The sequence below is a fragment of the Oncorhynchus nerka genome, linkage group LG10, assembly GCF_034236695.1.
Source record: "Oncorhynchus nerka isolate Pitt River linkage group LG10, Oner_Uvic_2.0, whole genome shotgun sequence".
Classification (NCBI taxonomy): Eukaryota; Metazoa; Chordata; class Actinopteri; order Salmoniformes; family Salmonidae; genus Oncorhynchus; species Oncorhynchus nerka.
This window is the reverse complement of record NC_088405.1, coordinates 90,068,198-90,094,608: the sequence shown is the minus strand read 5'-3', so window position 1 is coordinate 90,094,608 and position 26,411 is coordinate 90,068,198. Positions and strand designations below refer to the sequence as shown.

The 26,411-nt window shown below is 46.1% G+C and overlaps 1 protein-coding gene across 1 annotated transcript in view; it reads left to right on the top strand.

Moving 5' to 3' along the window:
• Window positions 1–26,411, top strand: part of LOC115136298 (clathrin interactor 1-like) — a 90,451-nt gene that overhangs the window by 50,956 nt on the left and 13,084 nt on the right. Inside the window, exons 6-7 of the mRNA XM_065023913.1 lie at window positions 22,765–22,945; window positions 23,250–23,484. Coding sequence (XP_064879985.1) covers window positions 22,765–22,945; window positions 23,250–23,484 — 416 coding nt within the window. The remainder of the gene's footprint in view (window positions 1–22,764; window positions 22,946–23,249; window positions 23,485–26,411) is intronic.

Genomic DNA, 26,411 nt, shown 5'->3' with positions numbered 1-26,411 from the left:
TCTAGTCCCTGTCACTGTCATTTACCTCTAGTCCCTGTCATTTACCTCTAGTCCCTGTCATGTACCTCTAGTCACTGTCATTTACCTCTAGTCCCTGTCATTTACCTCTAGTCCCTGTCATTTACCTCTAGTCCCTGTCATTTACCTCTAGTCCCTGTCATTTACCTCTAGTGCCTGTCATGTGCATCTAGTCCCTGTCATTTACCTCTAGTCCCTGTCATTTACCTCTAGTCCCTGTCATTTACCTCTAGTCCCTGTCATTTACCTCTAGTCACTGTGATGTACCTCTAGTCCCTGTCATTTACATCTAGTCCCTGTCATGTACCTCTAGTCCCTGTCATGTACCTCTAGTCCCTGTAATTTACCTCTAGTCCCTGTCATTTGCCTATAGTCCCTGTCATTTACCTCTAGTCCCTGTCATTTACCTCTAGTCACTGTCATTTACCTCTAGTCCCTGTCATTTACCTCTAGTCCCTGTCACTGTCATTTACCTCTAGTCCCTGTCATTTACCTCTAGTCCCTGTCACTGTCATTTACCTCTAGTCCCTGTCATTTACCTCTAGTCCCTGTCACTGTCATTTTCCTCTAGTCCCTGTCATTTACCTCTAGTCCCTGTCATGTACCTCTAGTCACTGTCATTTACCTCTAGTCCCTGTCATTTACCTCTAGTCCCTGTCATTTACCTCTAGTCACTGTCATTTACCTCTAGTCACTGTCATTTACCTCTAGTCCCTGTCATTTACATCTAGTCCCTGTCACTGTCATTTACCTCTAGTCCCTGTCATTTACCTCTAGTCCCTGTCATTTACCTCTAGTCCCTGTCATGTACCTCTAGTCACTGTCATTTACCTCTAGTCCCTGTCATGTGCATCTAGTCCCTGTCATGTACCTCTAGTCCCTGTCATGTACCTCTAGTCCCTGTCATTTACATCTAGTCCCTGTCATTTACCTCTAGTCACTGTCATTTACCTCTAGTCCCTGTCATTTACCTCTAGTCCCTGTCACTGTCATTTACCTCTAGTCCCTGTCATTTACCTCTAGTCCCTGTCACTGTCATTTACCTCTAGTCCCTGTCATTTACCTCTAGTCCCTGTCACTGTCATTTTCCTCTAGTCCCTGTCATTTACCTCTAGTCCCTGTCATGTACCTCTAGTCACTGTCATTTACCTCTAGTCCCTGTCATTTACCTCTAGTCCCTGTCATTTACCTCTAGTCCCTGTCATTTACCTCTAGTCCCTGTCATTTACCTCTAGTCACTGTCATTTACCTCTAGTCACTGTCATTTACCTCTAGTCCCTGTCATTTACATCTAGTCCCTGTCACTGTCATTTACCTCTAGTCCCTGTCATTTACCTCTAGTCCCTGTCATTTACCTCTAGTCCCTGTCATGTACCTCTAGTCACTGTCATTTACCTCTAGTCACTGTCATTTACCTCTAGTCCCTGTCACTGTCATTTACCTCTAGTCCCTGTCATTTACCTCTAGTCCCTGTAATTTACCTCTAGTCCCTGTCATTTACCTCTAGTCCCTGTCATGTGCATCTAGTCCCTGTCATGTGCATCTAGTCCCTGTCATGTGCATCTAGTCCCTGTCATGTACCTCTAGTCCCTGTCATTTACCTCTAGTCCCTGTCATTTACATCTAGTCCCTGTCATTTACCTCTAGTCCCTGTCATTTACATCTAGTCCCTGTCATTTACCTCTAGTCCCTGTCATTTACCTCTAGTCCCTGTCATTTACCTCTAGTCCCTCTCATTTACCTCTAGTCCCTGTCATGTACCTCTAGTCCCTGTCATGTACCTCTAGTCCCTGTCATGTACCTCTAGTCCCTGTCATTTACCTCTAGTCCCTGTCATTTACCTCTAGTCCCTGTCATGTACCTCTAGTCCCTGTCATTTACCTCTAGTCCCTGTCATGTACCTCTAGTCCCTGTCATGTACCTCTAGTCCCTGTCATTTACCTCTAGTCCCTGTCATTTACATCTAGTCACTGTCATTTACCTCTAGTCCCTGTCATTTACCTCTAGTCCCTCTCATTTACCTCTAGTCCCTGTCATTTACCTCTAGTCCCTGTCATTTACCTCTAGTCCCTGTCATGTACCTCTAGTCCCTGTCATGTACCTCTAGTCCCTGTCATTTACCTCTAGTCCCTGTCATGTACCTCTAGTCCCTGTCATGTACCTCTAGTCCCTGTCATGTACCTCTAGTCCCTGTCATGTACCTCTAGTCCCTGTCATGTACCTCTAGTCCCTGTCATTTACCTCTAGTCCCTGTCATTTACCTCTAGTCCCTGTCATGTACCTCTAGTCCCTGTCATGTACCTCTAGTCCCTGTCATGTACCTCTAGTCCCTGTCATGTACCTCTAGTCCCTGTCATTTACCTCTAGTCCCTGTCATTTACCTCTAGTCCCTGTCATGTACCTCTAGTCCCTGTCATTTACCTCTAGTCCCTGTCATATACCTCTAGTCCCTGTCATGTACCTCTAGTCCCTGTCATTTACCTCTAGTCCCTGTCATTTACCTCTAGTCCCTGTCACTGTCATTTATCTCTAGTCCCTGTCATTTACCTCTAGTCCCTGTCATTTACCTCTAGTCCCTGTCATTTACCTCTAGTCACTGTCATTTACCTCTAGTCCCTGTCATTTACCTCTAGTCCCTTTCATTTACCTCTAGTCCCTGTCATGTACCTCTAGTCCCTGTCATTTACCTCTAGTCCCTGTCATTTACATCTAGTCCCTGTCACTGTCATTTACCTCTAGTCCCTGTCATTTACCTCTAGTCCCTGTCATTTACCTCTAGTCCCTGTCATTTACCTCTAGTCCCTGTCACTGTCATTTACCTCTAGTCCCTGTCACTGTCATTTACCTCTAGTCCCTGTCATTTACCTCTAGTCACTGTCATTTACCTCTAGTCCCTGTCATTTACCTCTAGTCCCTGTCATTTACCTCTAGTCCCTGTCATTTACCTCTAGTCACTGTGATGTACCTCTAGTCCCTGTCATTTACATCTAGTCCCTGTCATGTACCTCTAGTCCCTGTCATGTACCTCTAGTCCCTGTAATTTACCTCTAGTCCCTGTCATTTACCTCTAGTCCCTGTCACTGTCATTTACCTCTAGTCCCTGTCACTGTCATTTACCTCTAGTCCCTGTCATTTACCTCTAGTCACTGTCATTTACCTCTAGTCCCTGTCATTTACCTCTAGTCCCTGTCATTTACCTCTAGTCCCTGTCATTTACCTCTAGTCCCTGTCATTTACCTCTAGTCACTGTCATTTACCTCTAGTCCCTGTCATTTACCTCTAGTCCCTGTCATTTACCTCTAGTCCCTGTCATTTACCTCTAGTCACTGTGATGTACCTCTAGTCCCTGTCATTTACATCTAGTCCCTGTCATTTATCTCTAGTCCCTGTCATTTACCTCTAGTCCCTGTCATTTACCTCTAGTCCCTGTCATTTACCTCTAGTCCCTGTCATTTACCTCTAGTCCCTGTCACTGTCATTTACCTCTAGTCCCTGTCATTTACCTCTAGTCCCTGTCACTGTCATTTTCCTCTAGTCCCTGTCATTTACCTCTAGTCCCTGTCATTTACCTCTAGTCCCTGTCATGTACCTCTAGTCACTGTCATTTACCTCTAGTCCCTGTCATTTACCTCTAGTCACTGTCATTTACCTCTAGTCCCTGTCATTTACCTCTAGTCCCTGTCATTTACCTCTAGTCACTGTCATTTACCTCTAGTCACTGTCATTTACCTCTAGTCCCTGTCATTTACATCTAGTCCCTGTCACTGTCATTTACCTCTAGTCCCTGTCATTTACCTCTAGTCCCTGTCATTTACATCTAGTCCCTGTCATGTACCTCTAGTCCCTGTCATGTACCTCTAGTCCCTGTAATTTACCTCTAGTCCCTGTCATTTGCCTCTAGTCCCTGTCATGTACCTCTAGTCCCTGTCATGTACCTCTAGTCCCTGTCATTTACCTCTAGTCCCTGTCATTTACCTCTAGTCCCTGTCACTGTCATTTATCTCTAGTCCCTGTCATTTACCTCTAGTCCCTGTCATTTACCTCTAGTCCCTGTCATTTACCTCTAGTCACTGTCATTTACCTCTAGTCCCTGTCATTTACCTCTAGTCCCTTTCATTTACCTCTAGTCCCTGTCATGTACCTCTAGTCCCTGTCATTTACCTCTAGTCCCTGTCATTTACATCTAGTCCCTGTCACTGTCATTTACCTCTAGTCCCTGTCATTTACCTCTAGTCCCTGTCATTTACCTCTAGTCCCTGTCATTTACCTCTAGTCCCTGTCATTTACATCTAGTCCCTGTCACTGTCATTTACCTCTAGTCCCTGTCACTGTCATTTACCTCTAGTCCCTGTCACTGTCATTTACCTCTAGTCCCTGTCATTTACCTCTAGTCACTGTCATTTACCTCTAGTCCCTGTCATTTACCTCTAGTCCCTGTCATTTACCTCTAGTCCCTGTCATTTACCTCTAGTCACTGTGATGTACCTCTAGTCCCTGTCATTTACATCTAGTCCCTGTCATGTACCTCTAGTCCCTGTCATGTACCTCTAGTCCCTGTAATTTACCTCTAGTCCCTGTCATTTGCCTCTAGTCCCTGTCATTTACCTCTAGTCCCTGTCATTTACCTCTAGTCACTGTCATTTACCTCTAGTCCCTGTCATTTACCTCTAGTCCCTGTCACTGTCATTTACCTCTAGTCCCTGTCATTTACCTCTAGTCCCTGTCACTGTCATTTACCTCTAGTCCCTGTCATTTACCTCTAGTCCCTGTCATGTACCTCTAGTCACTGTCATTTACCTCTAGTCCCTGTCATTTACCTCTAGTCCCTGTCATTTACCTCTAGTCCCTGTCATTTACCTCTAGTCCCTGTCATTTACCTCTAGTCCCTGTCATTTACCTCTAGTGCCTGTCATGTGCATCTAGTCCCTGTCATTTACCTCTAGTCCCTGTCATTTACCTCTAGTCCCTGTCATTTACCTCTAGTCCCTGTCATTTACCTCTAGTCACTGTGATGTACCTCTAGTCCCTGTCATTTACATCTAGTCCCTGTCATGTACCTCTAGTCCCTGTCATGTACCTCTAGTCCCTGTAATTTACCTCTAGTCCCTGTCATTTGCCTATAGTCCCTGTCATTTACCTCTAGTCCCTGTCATTTACCTCTAGTCACTGTCATTTACCTCTAGTCCCTGTCATTTACCTCTAGTCCCTGTCACTGTCATTTACCTCTAGTCCCTGTCATTTACCTCTAGTCCCTGTCACTGTCATTTACCTCTAGTCCCTGTCATTTACCTCTAGTCCCTGTCACTGTCATTTTCCTCTAGTCCCTGTCATTTACCTCTAGTCCCTGTCATGTACCTCTAGTCACTGTCATTTACCTCTAGTCCCTGTCATTTACCTCTAGTCCCTGTCATTTACCTCTAGTCACTGTCATTTACCTCTAGTCACTGTCATTTACCTCTAGTCCCTGTCATTTACATCTAGTCCCTGTCACTGTCATTTACCTCTAGTCCCTGTCATTTACCTCTAGTCCCTGTCATTTACCTCTAGTCCCTGTCATGTACCTCTAGTCACTGTCATTTACCTCTAGTCACTGTCATTTACCTCTAGTCCCTGTCACTGTCATTTACCTCTAGTCCCTGTCATTTACCTCTAGTCCCTGTCATTTACCTCTAGTCCCTGTCATTTACCTCTAGTCCCTGTCATTTACCTCTAGTCCCTGTCATGTGCATCTAGTCCCTGTCATGTACCTCTAGTCCCTGTCATGTACCTCTAGTCCCTGTCATTTACATCTAGTCCCTGTCATTTACCTCTAGTCACTGTCATTTACCTCTAGTCCCTGTCATTTACCTCTAGTCCCTGTCACTGTCATTTACCTCTAGTCCCTGTCATTTACCTCTAGTCCCTGTCACTGTCATTTACCTCTAGTCCCTGTCATTTACCTCTAGTCCCTGTCACTGTCATTTTCCTCTAGTCCCTGTCATTTACCTCTAGTCCCTGTCATGTACCTCTAGTCACTGTCATTTACCTCTAGTCCCTGTCATTTACCTCTAGTCCCTGTCATTTACCTCTAGTCCCTGTCATTTACCTCTAGTCCCTGTCATTTACCTCTAGTCACTGTCATTTACCTCTAGTCACTGTCATTTACCTCTAGTCCCTGTCATTTACATCTAGTCCCTGTCACTGTCATTTACCTCTAGTCCCTGTCATTTACCTCTAGTCCCTGTCATTTACCTCTAGTCCCTGTCATGTACCTCTAGTCACTGTCATTTACCTCTAGTCACTGTCATTTACCTCTAGTCCCTGTCACTGTCATTTACCTCTAGTCCCTGTCATTTACCTCTAGTCCCTGTAATTTACCTCTAGTCCCTGTCATTTACCTCTAGTCCCTGTCATGTGCATCTAGTCCCTGTCATGTGCATCTAGTCCCTGTCATGTGCATCTAGTCCCTGTCATGTACCTCTAGTCCCTGTCATTTACCTCTAGTCCCTGTCATTTACATCTAGTCCCTGTCATTTACCTCTAGTCCCTGTCATTTACATCTAGTCCCTGTCATTTACCTCTAGTCCCTGTCATTTACCTCTAGTCCCTGTCATTTACCTCTAGTCCCTCTCATTTACCTCTAGTCCCTGTCATGTACCTCTAGTCCCTGTCATGTACCTCTAGTCCCTGTCATGTACCTCTAGTCCCTGTCATTTACCTCTAGTCCCTGTCATTTACCTCTAGTCCCTGTCATGTACCTCTAGTCCCTGTCATTTACCTCTAGTCCCTGTCATGTACCTCTAGTCCCTGTCATGTACCTCTAGTCCCTGTCATTTACCTCTAGTCCCTGTCATTTACATCTAGTCACTGTCATTTACCTCTAGTCCCTGTCATTTACCTCTAGTCCCTCTCATTTACCTCTAGTCCCTGTCATTTACCTCTAGTCCCTGTCATTTACCTCTAGTCCCTGTCATGTACCTCTAGTCCCTGTCATGTACCTCTAGTCCCTGTCATTTACCTCTAGTCCCTGTCATGTACCTCTAGTCCCTGTCATGTACCTCTAGTCCCTGTCATGTACCTCTAGTCCCTGTCATGTACCTCTAGTCCCTGTCATTTACCTCTAGTCCCTGTCATTTACCTCTAGTCCCTGTCATGTACCTCTAGTCCCTGTCATGTACCTCTAGTCCCTGTCATGTACCTCTAGTCCCTGTCATGTACCTCTAGTCCCTGTCATGTACCTCTAGTCCCTGTCATTTACCTCTAGTCCCTGTCATTTACCTCTAGTCCCTGTCATGTACCTCTAGTCCCTGTCATTTACCTCTAGTCCCTGTCATATACCTCTAGTCCCTGTCATGTACCTCTAGTCCCTGTCATTTACCTCTAGTCCCTGTCATTTACCTCTAGTCCCTGTCACTGTCATTTATCTCTAGTCCCTGTCATTTACCTCTAGTCCCTGTCATTTACCTCTAGTCCCTGTCATTTACCTCTAGTCACTGTCATTTACCTCTAGTCCCTGTCATTTACCTCTAGTCCCTTTCATTTACCTCTAGTCCCTGTCATGTACCTCTAGTCCCTGTCATTTACCTCTAGTCCCTGTCATTTACATCTAGTCCCTGTCACTGTCATTTACCTCTAGTCCCTGTCATTTACCTCTAGTCCCTGTCATTTACCTCTAGTCCCTGTCATTTACCTCTAGTCCCTGTCACTGTCATTTACCTCTAGTCCCTGTCACTGTCATTTACCTCTAGTCCCTGTCATTTACCTCTAGTCCCTGTCACTGTCATTTATCTCTAGTCCCTGTCATTTACCTCTAGTCCCTGTCATTTACCTCTAGTCCCTGTCATTTACCTCTAGTCACTGTGATGTACCTCTAGTCCCTGTCATTTACATCTAGTCCCTGTCATGTACCTCTAGTCCCTGTCATGTACCTCTAGTCCCTGTAATTTACCTCTAGTCCCTGTCATTTACCTCTAGTCCCTGTCACTGTCATTTATCTCTAGTCCCTGTCATTTACCTCTAGTCCCTGTCATTTACCTCTAGTCCCTGTCATTTACCTCTAGTCCCTGTCATTTACCTCTAGTCCCTGTCACTGTCATTTACCTCTAGTCCCTGTCATTTACCTCTAGTCCCTGTCACTGTCATTTTCCTCTAGTCCCTGTCATTTACCTCTAGTCCCTGTCATTTACCTCTAGTCCCTGTCATGTACCTCTAGTCACTGTCATTTACCTCTAGTCCCTGTCATTTACCTCTAGTCACTGTCATTTACCTCTAGTCCCTGTCATTTACCTCTAGTCCCTGTCATTTACCTCTAGTCACTGTCATTTACCTCTAGTCACTGTCATTTACCTCTAGTCCCTGTCATTTACATCTAGTCCCTGTCACTGTCATTTACCTCTAGTCCCTGTCATTTACCTCTAGTCCCTGTCATTTACCTCTAGTCCCTGTCATGTACCTCTAGTCACTGTCATTTACCTCTAGTCACTGTCATTTACCTCTAGTCCCCGTCACTGTCATTTACCTCTAGTCCCTGTCATTTACCTCTAGTCCCTGTCATTTACCTCTAGTCCCTGTCATTTACCTCTAGTCCCTGTCATTTACCTCTAGTCCCTGTCATGTGCATCTAGTCCCTGTCATGTACCTCTAGTCCCTGTCATTTACCTCTAGTCCCTGTCATTTACGTCTAGTCCCTGTCATTTACCTCTAGTCCCTGTCATTTACATCTAGTCCCTGTCATTTACCTCTAGTCCCTGTCATTTACCTCTAGTCCCTGTCATTTACCTCTAGTCCCTCTCATTTACCTCTAGTCCCTGTCATGTACCTCTAGTCCCTGTCATGTACCTCTAGTCCCTGTCATGTACCTCTAGTCCCTGTCATTTACCTCTAGTCCCTGTCATTTACCTCTAGTCCCTGTCATGTACCTCTAGTCCCTGTCATTTACCTCTAGTCCCTGTCATGTACCTCTAGTCCCTGTCATGTACCTCTAGTCCCTGTCATTTACCTCTAGTCCCTGTCATTTACATCTAGTCACTGTCATTTACCTCTAGTCCCTGTCATTTACCTCTAGTCCCTGTCATTTACCTCTAGTCCCTGTCATTTACCTCTAGTCCCTGTCATTTACCTCTAGTCCCTGTCATTTACCTCTAGTCCCTGTCATGTACCTCTAGTCCCTGTCATGTACCTCTAGTCCCTGTCATTTACCTCTAGTCCCTGTCATTTACATCTAGTCCCTGTCCCTGTCATGTACCTCTAGTCCCTGTCATTTACCTCTAGTCCCTGTCATGTACCTCTAGTCCATGTCATGTACCTCTAGTCCCTGTCATGTACCTCTAGTCCCTGTCATGTACCTCTAGTCCCTGTCATGTACCTCTAGTCCCTGTCATTTACCTCTAGTCCCTGTCATTTACCTCTAGTCCCTGTCATGTACCTCTAGTCCCTGTCATGTACCTCTAGTCCCTGTCATGTACCTCTAGTCCCTGTCATTTACCTCTAGTCCCTGTCATGTACCTCTAGTCCCTGTCATTTACCTCTAGTCCCTGTCATATACCTCTAGTCCCTGTCATTTACCTCTAGTCCCTGTCATTTACCTCTAGTCCCTGTCACTGTCATTTATCTCTAGTCCCTGTCATTTACCTCTAGTCCCTGTCATTTACATCTAGTCCCTGTCCCTGTCATGTACCTCTAGTCCCTGTCATTTACCTCTAGTCCCTGTCATGTACCTCTAGTCCCTGTCATGTACCTCTAGTCCCTGTCATGTACCTCTAGTCCCTGTCATGTACCTCTAGTCCCTGTCATGTACCTCTAGTCCCTGTCATTTACCTCTAGTCCCTGTCATTTACCTCTAGTCCCTGTCATGTACCTCTAGTCCCTGTCATTTACCTCTAGTCCCTGTCATATACCTCTAGTCCCTGTCATGTACCTCTAGTCCCTGTCATTTACCTCTAGTCCCTGTCATTTACCTCTAGTCCCTGTCACTGTCATTTATCTCTAGTCCCTGTCATTTACCTCTAGTCCCTGTCATTTACCTCTAGTCCCTGTCATTTACCTCTAGTCACTGTCATTTACCTCTAGTCCCTGTCATTTACCTCTAGTCCCTGTCATTTACCTCTAGTCCCTTTCATTTACCTCTAGTCCCTGTCATGTACCTCTAGTCCCTGTCATTTACCTCTAGTCCCTGTCATTTACATCTAGTCCCTGTCACTGTCATTTACCTCTAGTCCCTGTCATTTACCTCTAGTCCCTGTCATTTACCTCTAGTCCCTGTCATTTACCTCTAGTCCCTGTCATTTACCTCTAGTCCCTGTCATTTACCTCTAGTCCCTGTCACTGTCATTTACCTCTAGTCCCTGTCACTGTCATTTACCTCTAGTCCCTGTCATTTACCTCTAGTCCCTGTCATTTACCTCTAGTCCCTGTCATTTACCTCTAGTCCCTGTCATTTACCTCTAGTCCCTGTCATTTACCTCTAGTCCCTGTCACTGTCATTTACCTCTAGTCCCTGTCACTGTCATTTACCTCTAGTCCCTGTCATTTACCTCTAGTCCCTGTCATTTACCTCTAGTCCCTGTCATTTACCTCTAGTCCCTGTCATTTACCTCTAGTCACTGTGATGTACCTCTAGTCCCTGTCATTTACATCTAGTCCCTGTCATGTACCTCTAGTCCCTGTCATGTACCTCTAGTCCCTGTAATTTACCTCTAGTCCCTGTCATTTGCCTCTAGTCCCTGTCATGTACCTCTAGTCCCTGTCATGTACCTCTAGTCCCTGTCATTTACCTCTAGTCCCTGTCATTTACCTCTAGTCCCTGTCACTGTCATTTATCTCTAGTCCCTGTCATTTACCTCTAGTCCCTGTCATTTACCTCTAGTCCCTGTCATTTACCTCTAGTCCCTGTCATTTACCTCTAGTCCCTGTCACTGTCATTTACCTCTAGTCCCTGTCATTTACCTCTAGTCCCTGTCACTGTCATTTTCCTCTAGTCCCTGTCATTTACCTCTAGTCCCTGTCATGTACCTCTAGTCACTGTCATTTACCTCTAGTCCCTGTCATTTACCTCTAGTCACTGTCATTTACCTCTAGTCCCTGTCATTTACCTCTAGTCCCTGTCATTTACCTCTAGTCACTGTCATTTACCTCTAGTCACTGTCATTTACCTCTAGTCCCTGTCATTTACATCTAGTCCCTGTCACTGTCATTTACCTCTAGTCCCTGTCATTTACCTCTAGTCCCTGTCATTTACCTCTAGTCCCTGTCATTTACCTCTAGTCACTGTCATTTACCTCTAGTCACTGTCATTTACCTCTAGTCCCTGTCACTGTCATTTACCTCTAGTCCCTGTCATTTACCTCTAGTCCCTGTCATTTACCTCTAGTCCCTGTCATTTACCTCTAGTCCCTGTCATTTACCTCTAGTCCCTGTCATGTGCATCTAGTCCCTGTCATGTACCTCTAGTCCCTGTCATTTACCTCTAGTCCCTGTCATTTACATCTAGTCCCTGTCATTTACCTCTAGTCCCTGTCATTTACATCTAGTCCCTGTCATTTACCTCTAGTCCCTGTCATTTACCTCTAGTCCCTCTCATGTACCTCTAGTCCCTGTCATGTACCTCTAATCCCTGTCATGTACCTCTAGTCCCTGTCATGTACCTCTAGTCCCTGTCATTTACCTCTAGTCCCTGTCATTTACCTCTAGTCCCTGTCATGTACCTCTAGTCCCTGTCATTTACCTCTAGTCCCTGTCATGTACCTCTAGTCCCTGTCATGTACCTCTAGTCCCTGTCACTGTCATTTACCTCTAGTCCCTGTCATTTACCTCTAGTCCCTGTCACTGTCATTTTCCTCTAGTCCCTGTCATTTACCTCTAGTCCCTGTCATGTACCTCTAGTCACTGTCATTTACCTCTAGTCCCTGTCATTTACCTCTAGTCACTGTCATTTACCTCTAGTCCCTGTCATTTACCTCTAGTCCCTGTCATTTACCTCTAGTCACTGTCATTTACCTCTAGTCACTGTCATTTACCTCTAGTCCCTGTCATTTACATCTAGTCCCTGTCACTGTCATTTACCTCTAGTCCCTGTCATTTACCTCTAGTCCCTGTCATTTACCTCTAGTCCCTGTCATGTACCTCTAGTCACTGTCATTTACCTCTAGTCACTGTCATTTACCTCTAGTCCCTGTCACTGTCATTTACCTCTAGTCCCTGTCATTTACCTCTAGTCCCTGTCATTTACCTCTAGTCCCTGTCATTTACCTCTAGTCCCTGTCATTTACCTCTAGTCCCTGTCATGTGCATCTAGTCCCTGTCATGTACCTCTAGTCCCTGTCATTTACCTCTAGTCCCTGTCATTTACATCTAGTCCCTGTCATTTACCTCTAGTCCCTGTCATTTACATCTAGTCCCTGTCATTTACCTCTAGTCCCTGTCATTTACCTCTAGTCCCTCTCATGTACCTCTAGTCCCTGTCATGTACCTCTAATCCCTGTCATGTACCTCTAGTCCCTGTCATGTACCTCTAGTCCCTGTCATTTACCTCTAGTCCCTGTCATTTACCTCTAGTCCCTGTCATGTACCTCTAGTCCCTGTCATTTACCTCTAGTCCCTGTCATGTACCTCTAGTCCCTGTCATGTACCTCTAGTCCCTGTCATTTACCTCTAGTCCCTGTCATTTACATCTAGTCACTGTCATTTACCTCTAGTCCCTGTCATTTACCTCTAGTCCCTGTCATTTACCTCTAGTCCCTGTCATTTACCTCTAGTCCCTGTCATTTACCTCTAGTCCCTGTCATGTACCTCTAGTCCCTGTCATGTACCTCTAGTCCCTGTCATGTACCTCTAGTCCCTGTCATTTACCTCTAGTCCCTGTCATTTACCTCTAGTCCCTGTCATTTACATCTAGTCCCTGTCCCTGTCATGTACCTCTAGTCCCTGTCATTTACCTCTAGTCCCTGTCATGTACCTCTAGTCCCTGTCATGTACCTCTAGTCCCTGTCATGTACCTCTAGTCCCTGTCATGTACCTCTAGTCCCTGTCATTTACCTCTAGTCCCTGTCATTTACCTCTAGTCCCTGTCATGTACCTCTAGTCCCTGTCATGTACCTCTAGTCCCTGTCATGTACCTCTAGTCCCTGTCATGTACCTCTAGTCCCTGTCATGTACCTCTAGTCCCTGTCATTTACCTCTAGTCCCTGTCATTTACCTCTAGTCCCTGTCATGTACCTCTAGTCCCTGTCATTTACCTCTAGTCCCTGTCATATACCTCTAGTCCCTGTCATGTACCTCTAGTCCCTGTAATTTACCTCTAGTCCCTGTCATTTACCTCTAGTGCCTGTCACTGTCATTTATCTCTAGTCCCTGTCATTTACCTCTAGTCCCTGTCATTTACCTCTAGTCCCTGTCATTTACCTCTAGTCACTGTCATTTACCTCTAGTCCCTGTCATTTACCTCTAGTCCCTTTCATTTACCTCTAGTCCCTGTCATGTACCTCTAGTCCCTGTCATTTACCTCTAGTCCCTGTCATTTACATCTAGTCCCTGTCACTGTCATTTACCTCTAGTCCCTGTCATTTACCTCTAGTCCCTGTCATTTACCTCTAGTCCCTGTCATGTACCTCTAGTCCCTGTCATTTACCTCTAGTCCCTGTCATGTACCTCTAGTCCCTGTCATGTACCTCTAGTCCCTGTCATTTACCTCTAGTCCCTGTCATTTACCTCTAGTCCCTGTCATGTACCTCTAGTCCCTGTCATTTACCTCTAGTCCCTGTCATGTACCTCTAGTCCCTGTCATGTACCTCTAGTCCCTGTCACTGTCATTTACCTCTAGTCCCTGTCATTTACCTCTAGTCCCTGTCACTGTCATTTTCCTCTAGTCCCTGTCATTTACCTCTAGTCCCTGTCATGTACCTCTAGTCACTGTCATTTACCTCTAGTCCCTGTCATTTACCTCTAGTCACTGTCATTTACCTCTAGTCCCTGTCATTTACCTCTAGTCCCTGTCATTTACCTCTAGTCACTGTCATTTACCTCTAGTCACTGTCATTTACCTCTAGTCCCTGTCATTTACATCTAGTCCCTGTCACTGTCATTTACCTCTAGTCCCTGTCATTTACCTCTAGTCCCTGTCATTTACCTCTAGTCCCTGTCATGTACCTCTAGTCACTGTCATTTACCTCTAGTCACTGTCATTTACCTCTAGTCCCTGTCACTGTCATTTACCTCTAGTCCCTGTCATTTACCTCTAGTCCCTGTCATTTACCTCTAGTCCCTGTCATTTACCTCTAGTCCCTGTCATTTACCTCTAGTCCCTGTCATGTGCATCTAGTCCCTGTCATGTACCTCTAGTCCCTGTCATTTACCTCTAGTCCCTGTCATTTACATCTAGTCCCTGTCATTTACCTCTAGTCCCTGTCATTTACATCTAGTCCCTGTCATTTACCTCTAGTCCCTGTCATTTACCTCTAGTCCCTCTCATGTACCTCTAGTCCCTGTCATGTACCTCTAATCCCTGTCATGTACCTCTAGTCCCTGTCATGTACCTCTAGTCCCTGTCATTTACCTCTAGTCCCTGTCATTTACCTCTAGTCCCTGTCATGTACCTCTAGTCCCTGTCATTTACCTCTAGTCCCTGTCATGTACCTCTAGTCCCTGTCATGTACCTCTAGTCCCTGTCATTTACCTCTAGTCCCTGTCATTTACATCTAGTCACTGTCATTTACCTCTAGTCCCTGTCATTTACCTCTAGTCCCTGTCATTTACCTCTAGTCCCTGTCATTTACCTCTAGTCCCTGTCATTTACCTCTAGTCCCTGTCATGTACCTCTAGTCCCTGTCATGTACCTCTAGTCCCTGTCATTTACCTCTAGTCCCTGTCATTTACCTCTAGTCCCTGTCATTTACATCTAGTCCCTGTCCCTGTCATGTACCTCTAGTCCCTGTCATTTACCTCTAGTCCCTGTCATGTACCTCTAGTCCCTGTCATGTACCTCTAGTCCCTGTCATGTACCTCTAGTCCCTGTCATGTACCTCTAGTCCCTGTCATGTACCTCTAGTCCCTGTCATTTACCTCTAGTCCCTGTCATTTACCTCTAGTCCCTGTCATGTACCTCTAGTCCCTGTCATGTACCTCTAGTCCCTGTCATGTACCTCTAGTCCCTGTCATGTACCTCTAGTCCCTGTCATGTACCTCTAGTCCCTGTCATTTACCTCTAGTCCCTGTCATTTACCTCTAGTCCCTGTCATGTACCTCTAGTCCCTGTCATTTACCTCTAGTCCCTGTCATATACCTCTAGTCCCTGTCATGTACCTCTAGTCCCTGTCATTTACCTCTAGTCCCTGTCATTTACCTCTAGTGCCTGTCACTGTCATTTATCTCTAGTCCCTGTCATTTACCTCTAGTCCCTGTCATTTACCTCTAGTCCCTGTCATTTACCTCTAGTCACTGTCATTTACCTCTAGTCCCTGTCATTTACCTCTAGTCCCTTTCATTTACCTCTAGTCCCTGTCATGTACCTCTAGTCCCTGTCATTTACCTCTAGTCCCTGTCATTTACATCTAGTCCCTGTCACTGTCATTTACCTCTAGTCCCTGTCATTTACCTCTAGTCCCTGTCATTTACCTCTAGTCCCTGTCATTTACCTCTAGTCCCTGTCATTTACCTCTAGTCCCTGTCATTTACCTCTAGTCCCTGTCACTGTCATTTACCTCTAGTCCCTGTCACTGTCATTTACCTCTAGTCCCTGTAATTTACCTCTAGTCACTGTCATTTACCTCTAGTCCCTGTCATTTACCTCTAGTCCCTGTCATTTACCTCTAGTCCCTGTCATTTACCTCTAGTCCCTGTCATTTACCTCTAGTCACTGTGATGTACCTCTAGTCCCTGTCATTTACATCTAGTCCCTGTCATGTACCTCTAGTCCCTGTCATGTACCTCTAGTCCCTGTAATTTACCTCTAGTCCCTGTCATTTGCCTCTAGTCCCTGTCATGTACCTCTAGTCCCTGTCATGTACCTCTAGTCCCTGTCATTTACCTCTAGTCCCTGTCATTTACCTCTAGTCCCTGTCACTGTCATTTATCTCTAGTCCCTGTCATTTACCTCTAGTCCCTGTCATTTACCTCTAGTCCCTGTCATTTACCTCTAGTCACTGTCATTTACCTCTAGTCCCTGTCATTTACCTCTAGTCCCTTTCATTTACCTCTAGTCCCTGTCATGTACCTCTAGTCCCTGTCATTTACCTCTAGTCCCTGTCATTTACATCTAGTCCCTGTCACTGTCATTTACCTCTAGTCCCTGTCATTTACCTCTAGTCCCTGTCATTTACCTCTAGTCCCTGTCATTTACCTCTAGTCCCTGTCATTTACATCTAGTCCCTGTCACTGTCATTTACCTCTAGTCCCTGTCACTGTCATTTACCTCTAGTCCCTGTCACTGTCATTTACCTCTAGTCCCTGTCATTTACCTCTAGTCACTGTCATTTACCTCTAGTCCCTGTCATTTACCTCTAGTCCCTGTCATTTACCTCTAGTCCCTGTCATTTACCTCTAGTCACTGTGATGTACCTCTAGTCCCTGTCATTTACATCTAGTCCCTGTCATGTACCTCTAGTCCCTGTCATGTACCTCTAGTCCCTGTAATTTACCTCTAGTCCCTGTCATTTGCCTCTAGTCCCTGTCATTTACCTCTAGTCCCTGTCATTTACCTCTAGTCACTGTCATTTACCTCTAGTCCCTGTCATTTACCTCTAGTCCCTGTCACTGTCATTTACCTCTAGTCCCTGTCATTTACCTCTAGTCCCTGTCACTGTCATTTACCTCTAGTCCCTGTCATTTACCTCTAGTCCCTGTCATGTACCTCTAGTCACTGTCATTTACCTCTAGTCCCTGTCATTTACCTCTAGTCCCTGTCACTGTCATTTACCTCTAGTCCCTGTCATTTACCTCTAGTCCCTGTCATTTACCTCTGTCACTGTCATTTACCTCTAGTCCCTGTCATTTACATCTAGTCCCTGTCACTGTCATTTACCTCTAGTCCCTGTCATTTACCTCTAGTCCCTGTCATTTACCTCTAGTCCCTGTCATGTACCTCTAGTCACTGTCATTTACCTCTAGTCACTGTCATTTACCTCTAGTCCCTGTCACTGTCATTTACCTCTAGTCCCTGTCATTTACCTCTAGTCCCTGTCATTTACCTCTAGTCCCTGTCATTTACCTCTAGTCCCTGTCATTTACCTCTAGTCCCTGTCATTTACCTCTAGTCCCTGTCATTTACCTCTAGTGCCTGTCATGTGCATCTAGTCCCTGTCATGTACCTCTAGTCCCTGTCATTTACCTCTAGTCCCTGTCATTTACATCTAGTCCCTGTCATTTACCTCTAGTCCCTGTCATTTACATCTAGTCCCTGTCATTTACCTCTAGTCCCTGTCATTTACCTCTAGTCCCTCTCATTTACCTCTAGTCCCTGTCATGTACCTCTAGTCCCTGTCATGTACCTCTAGTCCCTGTCATGTACCTCTAGTCACTGTCATGTACCTCTAGTCACTGTCATGTACCTCTAGTCACTGTCATGTACCTCTAGTCCCTGTCATGTACCTCTAGTCACTGTCATGTACCTCTAGTCACTGTATCTCTAGTCCCTGTCACTGTAATTTACATCTAGTCACTGTATCTCTAGTCCCTGTCACTGTAATTTACATCTAGTCACTGTATCTCTAGTCCCTGTCACTGTCATTTACCTCTAGTGCCTGTCATGTACCTCTAGTCCCTGTCATTTACCTCTAGTCCCTGTCATTTACCTCTAGTCCCTGTCATGTACCTCTAGTCCCTGTCATGTACCTCTAGTCCCTGTCATGTACCTCTAGTCACTGTCATTTACCTCTAGTCACTGTCATTTACCTCTAGTCCCTGTCATTTACCTCTAGTCCCTGTCATTTACCTCTAGTCCCTGTCATTTACCTCTAGTCCCTGTCATTTACCTCTAGTCCCTGTCATTTACCTCTAGTCCCTGTCATTTACCTCTAGTCCCTGTCATGTACCTCTAGTCCCTGTCACTGTCATTTACCTCTAGTCCCTGTCATTTACCTCTAGTCCCTGTCACTGTCATTTTCCTCTAGTCCCTGTCATTTACCTCTAGTCCCTGTCATGTACCTCTAGTCACTGTCATTTACCTCTAGTCCCTGTCATTTACCTCTAGTCCCTGTCATTTACCTCTAGTCACTGTCATTTACCTCTAGTCACTGTCATTTACCTCTAGTCCCTGTCATTTACATCTAGTCCCTGTCACTGTCATTTACCTCTAGTCCCTGTCATTTACCTCTAGTCCCTGTCATTTACCTCTAGTCCCTAGTCCCTGTCACTGTCATTTTACTCTAGTCACTGTCATTTACCTCTAGTCACTGTCATTTACCTCTAGTCCCTTTCAGTCTGTCATTTACCTCTAGTCCCTGTCATTTACCTCTAGTCCCTGTCATTTACCTCTAGTCCCTGTCATTTACCTCTAGTCCCTGTCATTTACCTCTAGTCCCTGTCATCACTGTCATTTACATCTAGTCCCTGTCATTTACCTCTAGTCCCTGTCATTTTTACCTCTAGTCCCTGTCATTTACCTCTAGTCCCTGTCATTTACCTCTAGTCACTGTCATTTACCTCTAGTCCCTGTCATTTACCTCTAGTCCCTGTCATTTACCTCTAGTCCCTGTCATTTACCTCTAGTCCCTGTCATTTACCTCTAGTCCCATTTACCTCTAGTCCCTGTCATTTACCTCTAGTCCCTGTCATTTACCTCCCTGTCATTTCCTCTAGTCCTGTCATTTTCCTCTAGTCCCTGTCATTTACCTCTAGTCCCTGTCATTTACCTCTAGTCTGTCATTTACCTCTAGTCCCTGTCATTTACCTCTAGTCCCTGTCATTTACCTCTAGTCCCTGTCATTTAGTCCTCTCATTTACCTCTAGTCCCTGTCATTTACCTCTAGTCCCTGTCATTTACCCTCTAGTCCCTGTCATTTACCTCTAGTCCCTGTCATTTTACCTCTAGTCCCTGTCATTTACCTCTAGTCCCTGTCATTTACCTCTAGTCCCTGTCATTTACCTCTAGTCCCTGTCATTTTACCTCTAGTCCCTGTCATTTACCTCTAGTCCCTATTTACCCTAGTCCCTGTCATTTACCTCTAGTCCCTGTCATTTACCTCTAGTCCCTGTCATTTACCTCTAGTCCCTGTCATGTACCTCTAGTCCCTGTCATTTACCTCTAGTCATTTACCTCTAGTCCCTGTCATTTACCTCTAGTCCCTGTCATTTACCTCTAGTCCCTTTGTCATTTACCTCTAGTCCCTGTCATTTACCTCTAGTCCCTGTCATTTACCTCTAGTCCCTGTCATTTACCTCTAGTCCCTGTCCCTGTCATTTTTACCTCTAGTCCCTGTCATTTACCTCTAGTCCCTGTCATTTCTACCTCTAGTCCCTGTCATGTACCTCTAGTCCCTGTCATGTACCTCTAGTCCCTGTCATGTACCTCTAGTCCCTGTCATTTACCTCTAGTCCCTGTCATTTACCTCTAGTCCCTGTCATTTACCTCTAGTCCCTGTCATTTACTCTAGTCATTTACCTCTAGTCCCTGTCATTTACCTCTAGTCCCTGTCATTTACCTCTAGTCCCTGTCATTTACCTCTAGTCCCTGTCATTTACCTCTAGTCCCTGTCATTTACCTCTAGTCCCTTTACCTCTAGTCCCTGTCATTCTAGTCCCTGTCATTTACCTCTAGTCCCTGTCATTTACCTCTAGTCCCTGTCATTTACCTCTAGTCCCTCTAGTCCCTGTCATTTACCTCTAGTCATGTCATTTACCTCTAGTCCCTGTCATTTACCTCTAGTCCTGTCATTTACCTCTAGTCCCTGTCATTTACCTCTAGTCCCTGTCATTTACCTCTAGTCCCTGTCATTTACCTCTAGTCCCTGTCATGTACCTCTAGTCCCTGTCATTTACCTCTAGTCCCTGTCATTTACCTCTAGTCCCTGTCATTTACCTCTAGTCCCTGTCATTTTCTAGTCCCTCTAGTCCTCTGTCATTTTACCTCTAGTCCCTGTCATTTACCTCTAGTCCCTGTCATTTACCTTCATTTACCTCTAGTCCCTGTCATTTACCTCTAGTCCCATTTACCTCTAGTCCCTGTCATTTACCTCTAGTCCCTGTCATGTACCTCTAGTCCCTGTCATTTACCTCTAGTCCCTGTCATTTACCTCTAGTCCCTGTCATTTTTACCTCTAGTCCCTGTCCCTGTCATTTACCTCTAGTCCCTGTCATTTACCTCTAGTCCCTGTCATTTACCTCTAGTCCCTGTCATTTACCTCTAGTCCCTGTCATTTACCTCTAGTCCCTGTCATTTACCTCTAGTCCCTGTCATTTACTGTCCCTCATTTACCTCTAGTCCCTGTCATTTACCTCTAGTCCCTGTCATTTACCTGTCCCTGTCATTTACCTCTAGTCCCTGTCATTTACCTCTAGTCCCTGTCATTTTACCTCTAGTCCCTGTCATTTACCTCTAGTCCCTGTCATTTACCTCTAGTCCCTGTCATTCATTTACCTCTAGTCCCTGTCATTTACCTCTAGTCCCTGTCATTTACCTCTAGTCCCTGTCATTTACCTCTAGTCATGTCATTTACCTCTAGTCCCTGTCATTTTACCTCTAGTCCCTGTCATTTACCTCTAGTCCCTGTCATGTTTACCTCTAGTCCCTGTCATTTACCTCTAGTCCCTGTCATGTTTACCTCTAGTCCCTGTCAGTCCTCTAGTCATGTCATTTACCTCTAGTCCCTGTCATTTACCTCTAGTCCCTGTCATTTACCTCTAGTCCCTGTCATTTACCTCTAGTCCCTGTCATTTACCTCTAGTCCCTGTCATGTACCTCTAGTCCCTGTCATTTACCTCTAGTCCCTGTCATTTACCTCTAGTCCCTGTCATTTACCTCTAGTCCCTGTCATGTCATTTACCTCTAGTCCCTGTCATTTACCTCTAGTCCCTGTCATTTACCTCTAGTCCCTGTCATGTACCTCTAGTCCCTGTCATTTACCTCTAGTCCCTGTCACTGTCATTTACCTCTAGTCCCTGTCATTTACCTCTAGTCCCTGTCATGTCATTTACCTCTAGTCCCTGTCATTTACCTCCCTGTCACTGTACCTCTACCTCTAGTCCCTGTCATTTACATTCTAGTCCCTGTCATTTTTACCTCTAGTCCCTGTCATTTACCTCTAGTCCCTGTCACTGTCATTTACCTCTAGTCCCTGTCATTTACCTCTAGTCCCTGTCATTTACCTCTAGTCCTGTCATTTACCTCTAGTCCCTGTCATTTACCTCTAGTCCCTGTCATTTACCTCTAGTCCCTGTCATTTACCTCTAGTCCCTGTCATGTGCATCTAGTCCCTGTCATTTACCTCTAGTCCCTGTCATTTACCTCTAGTCCCTGTCATTTACCTCTAGTCCTGTCATTTACCTCTAGTCCCTGTCATTTACCTCTAGTCCCTGTCATTTACCTCTAGTCCCTGTCATTTACCTCTAGTCCCTGTCATTTACCTCTAGTCCCTGTCATGTCAGTCCCTGTCATTTACCTCTAGTCCCTGTCATGTACCTCTAGTCCCTGTCATTTACCTCTAGTCACTGTCATGTACCTCTAGTCACTGTCATGTACCTCTAGTCCCTGTCATTTACCTCTAGTCCCTGTCATTTACTCTAGTCACTGTCATTTACCTCTAGTCACTGTCATTTACTCTAGTCCCTGTCACTGTCCCTGTCATTTACCTCTAGTCCTGTCATTTATCTAGTCCCTGTCCTCTACCCTGTCACTTACTGTCATGTACTTCCCTGTCATGTACCTCTAGTCCCTGTCATCTAGTCCCTGTCATTTACACCCTGTCATCTCTAGTCCCTGTAACTCTAGTCACTGTCACTGTAATGTACCTCTAGTCCCTGTCTCTGTGAGTCTTGTTGCAGGTCTCTGTCTGCAGTCTCAGAAGGCTTCCAGAATATCGCTCCTCTATGCCTTCCTCTATTCCCCACAGGCCTCTTCCTCCTCATCACTGATCTTTTGATTAGAGCGATTTTCAATCCAGGGCAAATCATGTCTTCTCACATCTTCATCAGTGAGATTTCTGATCATGTTTGTACGAGGAAAAACCTCAACACCCTCACTATGTAACAGAACATATCTTCCCCATATCTGTTTTTGATTCGCTCCTTTCTGATCTGCTCTTCCGATATCTAATCGTCGGGCGAGTCCCTTGCCATTTCATTAGGATTCGGTTGGAGAAACAACTGATTGAAAGGCTTTATTTTCATGCTCCATTAATTTCTCCCTTTTGATTCCTGATATCTTTGATTTGCTGCTGTGATTTCCCACTTCATTAGTCAAACCAGAGTTCCCATTTTGTCAGTTAATGATGTGGCAGGGGGGGGGAATTATTTTTGTCGCACAGGATCAAAATAACACTGCGATGGCGACATTCACATAGAGATGCTCGCTCTGTTTCAGCAGACACACTGTAGCTGTGCAGTGCTTGTGTTGTCAATGGGCCCATCCATTTTCAATGCAGAATAACCAATTATCTGTTGCACATCTTAATTGGCATTCCAGATAGATGCAGTGCAGTCCCACAACGGCTCTCATTATGTTAGTGAAGTGAGGCTCACTCAGCATAGCTACAAAACACGTTAATGGTACCAAACCACACTTGATTTTTCAGCATAAACCTGTAACCCTGTTTCCCCCCTCTCTGCCCCTCTCCTCCCCCTCAGCGGGGGAAATGTTTGACACCGAGCCCAAGGGGAAGTGGGATGAGGACTGGGACAAGAGCAAAGGAGCCTTCCCCTTCAGTGAGAAGCTGGGAGAAATCAGCGACAAGATCGGCAGCACCATCGACGACACTATCAACAAGTTCCGCAAGAATGAGAGGGATGACTCGCCCGACAGAATCAGGTATTCCTGAGTGTGTTGAAGTGCAAAAGGCCAAAAACGGAGATGGACATTTCCCAAACACGGTCCCGGTGACCCCAGGGGGTGCACATTTTGGTTTTTGCCCCAAAAACTACACAGCTGATTCAAATGATCAACTCATCAGGCTTTGATTGTCTGAATCAGCTGAGTAGTGCGAAAAAACTAAACGTGGACCCCCTGAGGTCCCCGGGACCGAGTTTGGGAAACGCTGGCTTAAGGCAATACATCTATTTAATGACAGAGCATTTCTTTCATGTGTGTGTTGTTGTTCTCTTTCTCCCCCCAGTGACAACGAGGAGGACAAGGTATCGCAGAACGGCCGGCCGGTGTCGGGGTCAGGGAAGCTGTCGGAGTTCAGAGACGAGGAGGAGACTGTTACGACCACGAGCATCCAGATCAGCCATGCAACGGAGACCACCACCACACGCAAACGTGGCGGCATCCGCTCCAAGACCGTGGACCTAGGGGCCGCTGCTCACTACACAGGGGACAGGGGCAGGCTGGACGCAGACAACGGAAAGGTACCTCTGACCTCCCTGTGTCTCACTCTGACCTCCCTGTGTCTCACTCTGACCCCTGACCTCCCTGTATCTCACTCTGACCTCCATGTGTCTCACTCTGACCCCTGACCTCCCTGTGTCTCACTCTGACCCCTGGCCTCCCTGTGTCTCACTCTGATCTCCCTGTGTCTCACTCTGACCTCCCTGTGTCTCACTCTGACCTCCCTGTGTCTCACTCTGACCTCCCTGTGTCTCACTCTGACCTCCCTGTGTCTCACTCTGACCCCTGACCTCCCTGTGTCTCACTCTGACCTCTGACCTCCCTGTGTCTCACTCTGACCTCCCTGTGTCTCACTCTGACCTCCCTGTGTCTCACTCTGACCTCCCTGTGTCTCACTCTGGCCTCCCTGTGTCTTACTCTGACCTCCCTGTGTCTCACTCTGACCTCCCTGTTTCTCACTCTGACCTCCCTGTTTCTCACTCTGGCCTCCCTGTATCTCACTCTGACCTCCCTGTGTCTCACTCTGGCCTCCCTGTGTCTCACTCTGACCTCCCTGTGTCTCACTCTGACCTCCCTGTGTCTCACTCTGACCTCCCTGTTTCTCACTCTGGCCTCCCTGTGTCTCACTCTGGCCTCCCTGTGTCTCACTCTGACCTCCCTGTGTCTCACTCTGGCCTCCCTGTTTCACACTCTGGCCTCCCTGTATCTCACTCTGACCCCTGACCTCCCTGTATCTCACTCTGACCTAGTGATCCTGCACGTCAATGTAGGTCAATAGGCTGTGTAGACTCAACAGAACCTTCTTTTGAAGCCTATAGAGACACTGTTGAGTTGTCTGCGGAATCTATTTTAATCTTTGAGTTTTTCTAGAGACTGAAACACAAGATGGTTATCTCCCGTGGGACAGAAGAAAGCTGTGTTTCATCTCTTCTGACTGTCTAATGACATGATAGAAACGGATGGCAGCAGGACCAGAGAACAGGAGGAGCTCCTGGGCTGCCTTGTTCAAACTGTTTCTAGACTAAATGACATGGCAGCAGGACCAGAGAACAGGAGGAGCTCCTGGGCTGCCTTGTTCAAACTGTTTCTAGACTAAATGACATGGCAGCAGGACCAGAGAACAGGAGGAGCTCATGGGCTGCCTTATTCAAACTGTTTCTAGACTAAATGACATGGCAGCAGGACCAGAGAACAGGAGGAGCTCCTGGGCTGCCTTGTTCAAACTGTTTCTAGACTAAATGACATGGCAGCAGGACCAGAGAACAGGAGGAGCTCCTGTGCTGCCTTATTCAAACTGTTTCTAGACTAAATGACATGGCAGCAGGACCAGAGAACAGGAGGAGCTCCTGGGCTGCCTTGTTCAAACTGTTTCTAGACTAAATGACATGGCAGCAGGACCAGAGAACAGGAGGAGCTCCTGGGCTGCCTTGTTCAAACTGTTTCTAGACTAAATGACATGGCAGCAGGACCAGAGAACAGGAGGAGCTCCTGGGCTGCCTTATTCAAACTGTTTCTAGACTAAATGACATGGCAGCAGGACCAGAGAACAGGAGGAGCTCCTGGGCTGCCTTGTTCAAACTGTTTCTAGACTAAATGACATGGCAGCAGGACCAGAGAACAGGAGGAGCTCCTGGGCTGCCTTATTCAAACTGTTTCTAGACTAAATGACATGGCAGCAGGACCAGAGAACAGGAGGAGCTCCTGGGCTGCCTTGTTCAAACTGTTTCTAGACTAAATGACATGGCAGCAGGACCAGAGAACAGGAGGAGCTCCTGGGCTGCCTTATTCAAACTGTTTCTAGACTAAATGACATGGCAGCAGGACCAGAGAACAGGAGGAGCTCCTGGGCTGCCTTGTTCAAACTGTTTCTAGACTAAATGACATGGCAGCAGGACCAGAGAACAGGAGGAGCTCCTGGGCTGCCTTGTTCAAACTGTTTCTAGACTAAATGACATGGCAGCAGGACCAGAGAACAGGAGGAGCTCATGGGCTGCCTTATTCAAACTGTTTCTAGACTAAATGACATGGCAGCAGGACCAGAGAACAGGAGGAGCTCCTGGGCTGCCTTGTTCAAACTGTTTCTAGACTAAATGACATGGCAGCAGGACCAGAGAACAGGAGGAGCTCCTGTGCTGCCTTATTCAAACTGTTTCTAGACTAAATGACATGGCAGCAGGACCAGAGAACAGGAGGAGCTCCTGGGCTGCCTTGTTCAAACTGTTTCTAGACTAAATGACATGGCAGCAGGACCAGAGAACAGGAGGAGCTCCTGGGCTGCCTTGTTCAAACTGTTTCTAGACTAAATGACATGGCAGCAGGACCAGAGAACAGGAGGAGCTCCTGGGCTGCCTTATTCAAACTGTTTCTAGACTAAATGACATGGCAGCAGGACCAGAGAACAGGAGGAGCTCCTGGGCTGCCTTGTTCAAACTGTTTCTAGACTAAATGACATGGCAGCAGGACCAGAGAACAGGAGGAGCTCCTGGGCTGCCTTATTCAAACTGTTTCTAGACTAAATGACATGGCAGCAGGACCAGAGAACAGGAGGAGCTCCTGGGCTGCCTTGTTCAAACTGTTTCTAGACTAAATGACATGGCAGCAGGACCAGAGAACAGGAGGAGCTCCTGGGCTGCCTTATTCAAACTGTTTCTAGACTAAATGACATGGCAGCAGGACCAGAGAACAGGAGGAGCTCCTGGGCTGCCTTGTTCAAACTGTTTCTAGACTAAATGACATGGCAGCAGGACCAGAGAACAGGAGGAGCTCCTGTGCTGCCTTATTCAAACTGTTTCTAGACTAAATGACATGGCAGCAGGACCAGAGAACAGGAGGAGCTCCTGGGCTGCCTTGTTCAAACTGTTTCTAGACTAAATGACATGGCAGCAGGACCAGAGAACAGGAGGAGCTCCTGGGCTGCCTTGTTCAAACTGTTTCTAGACTAAATGAC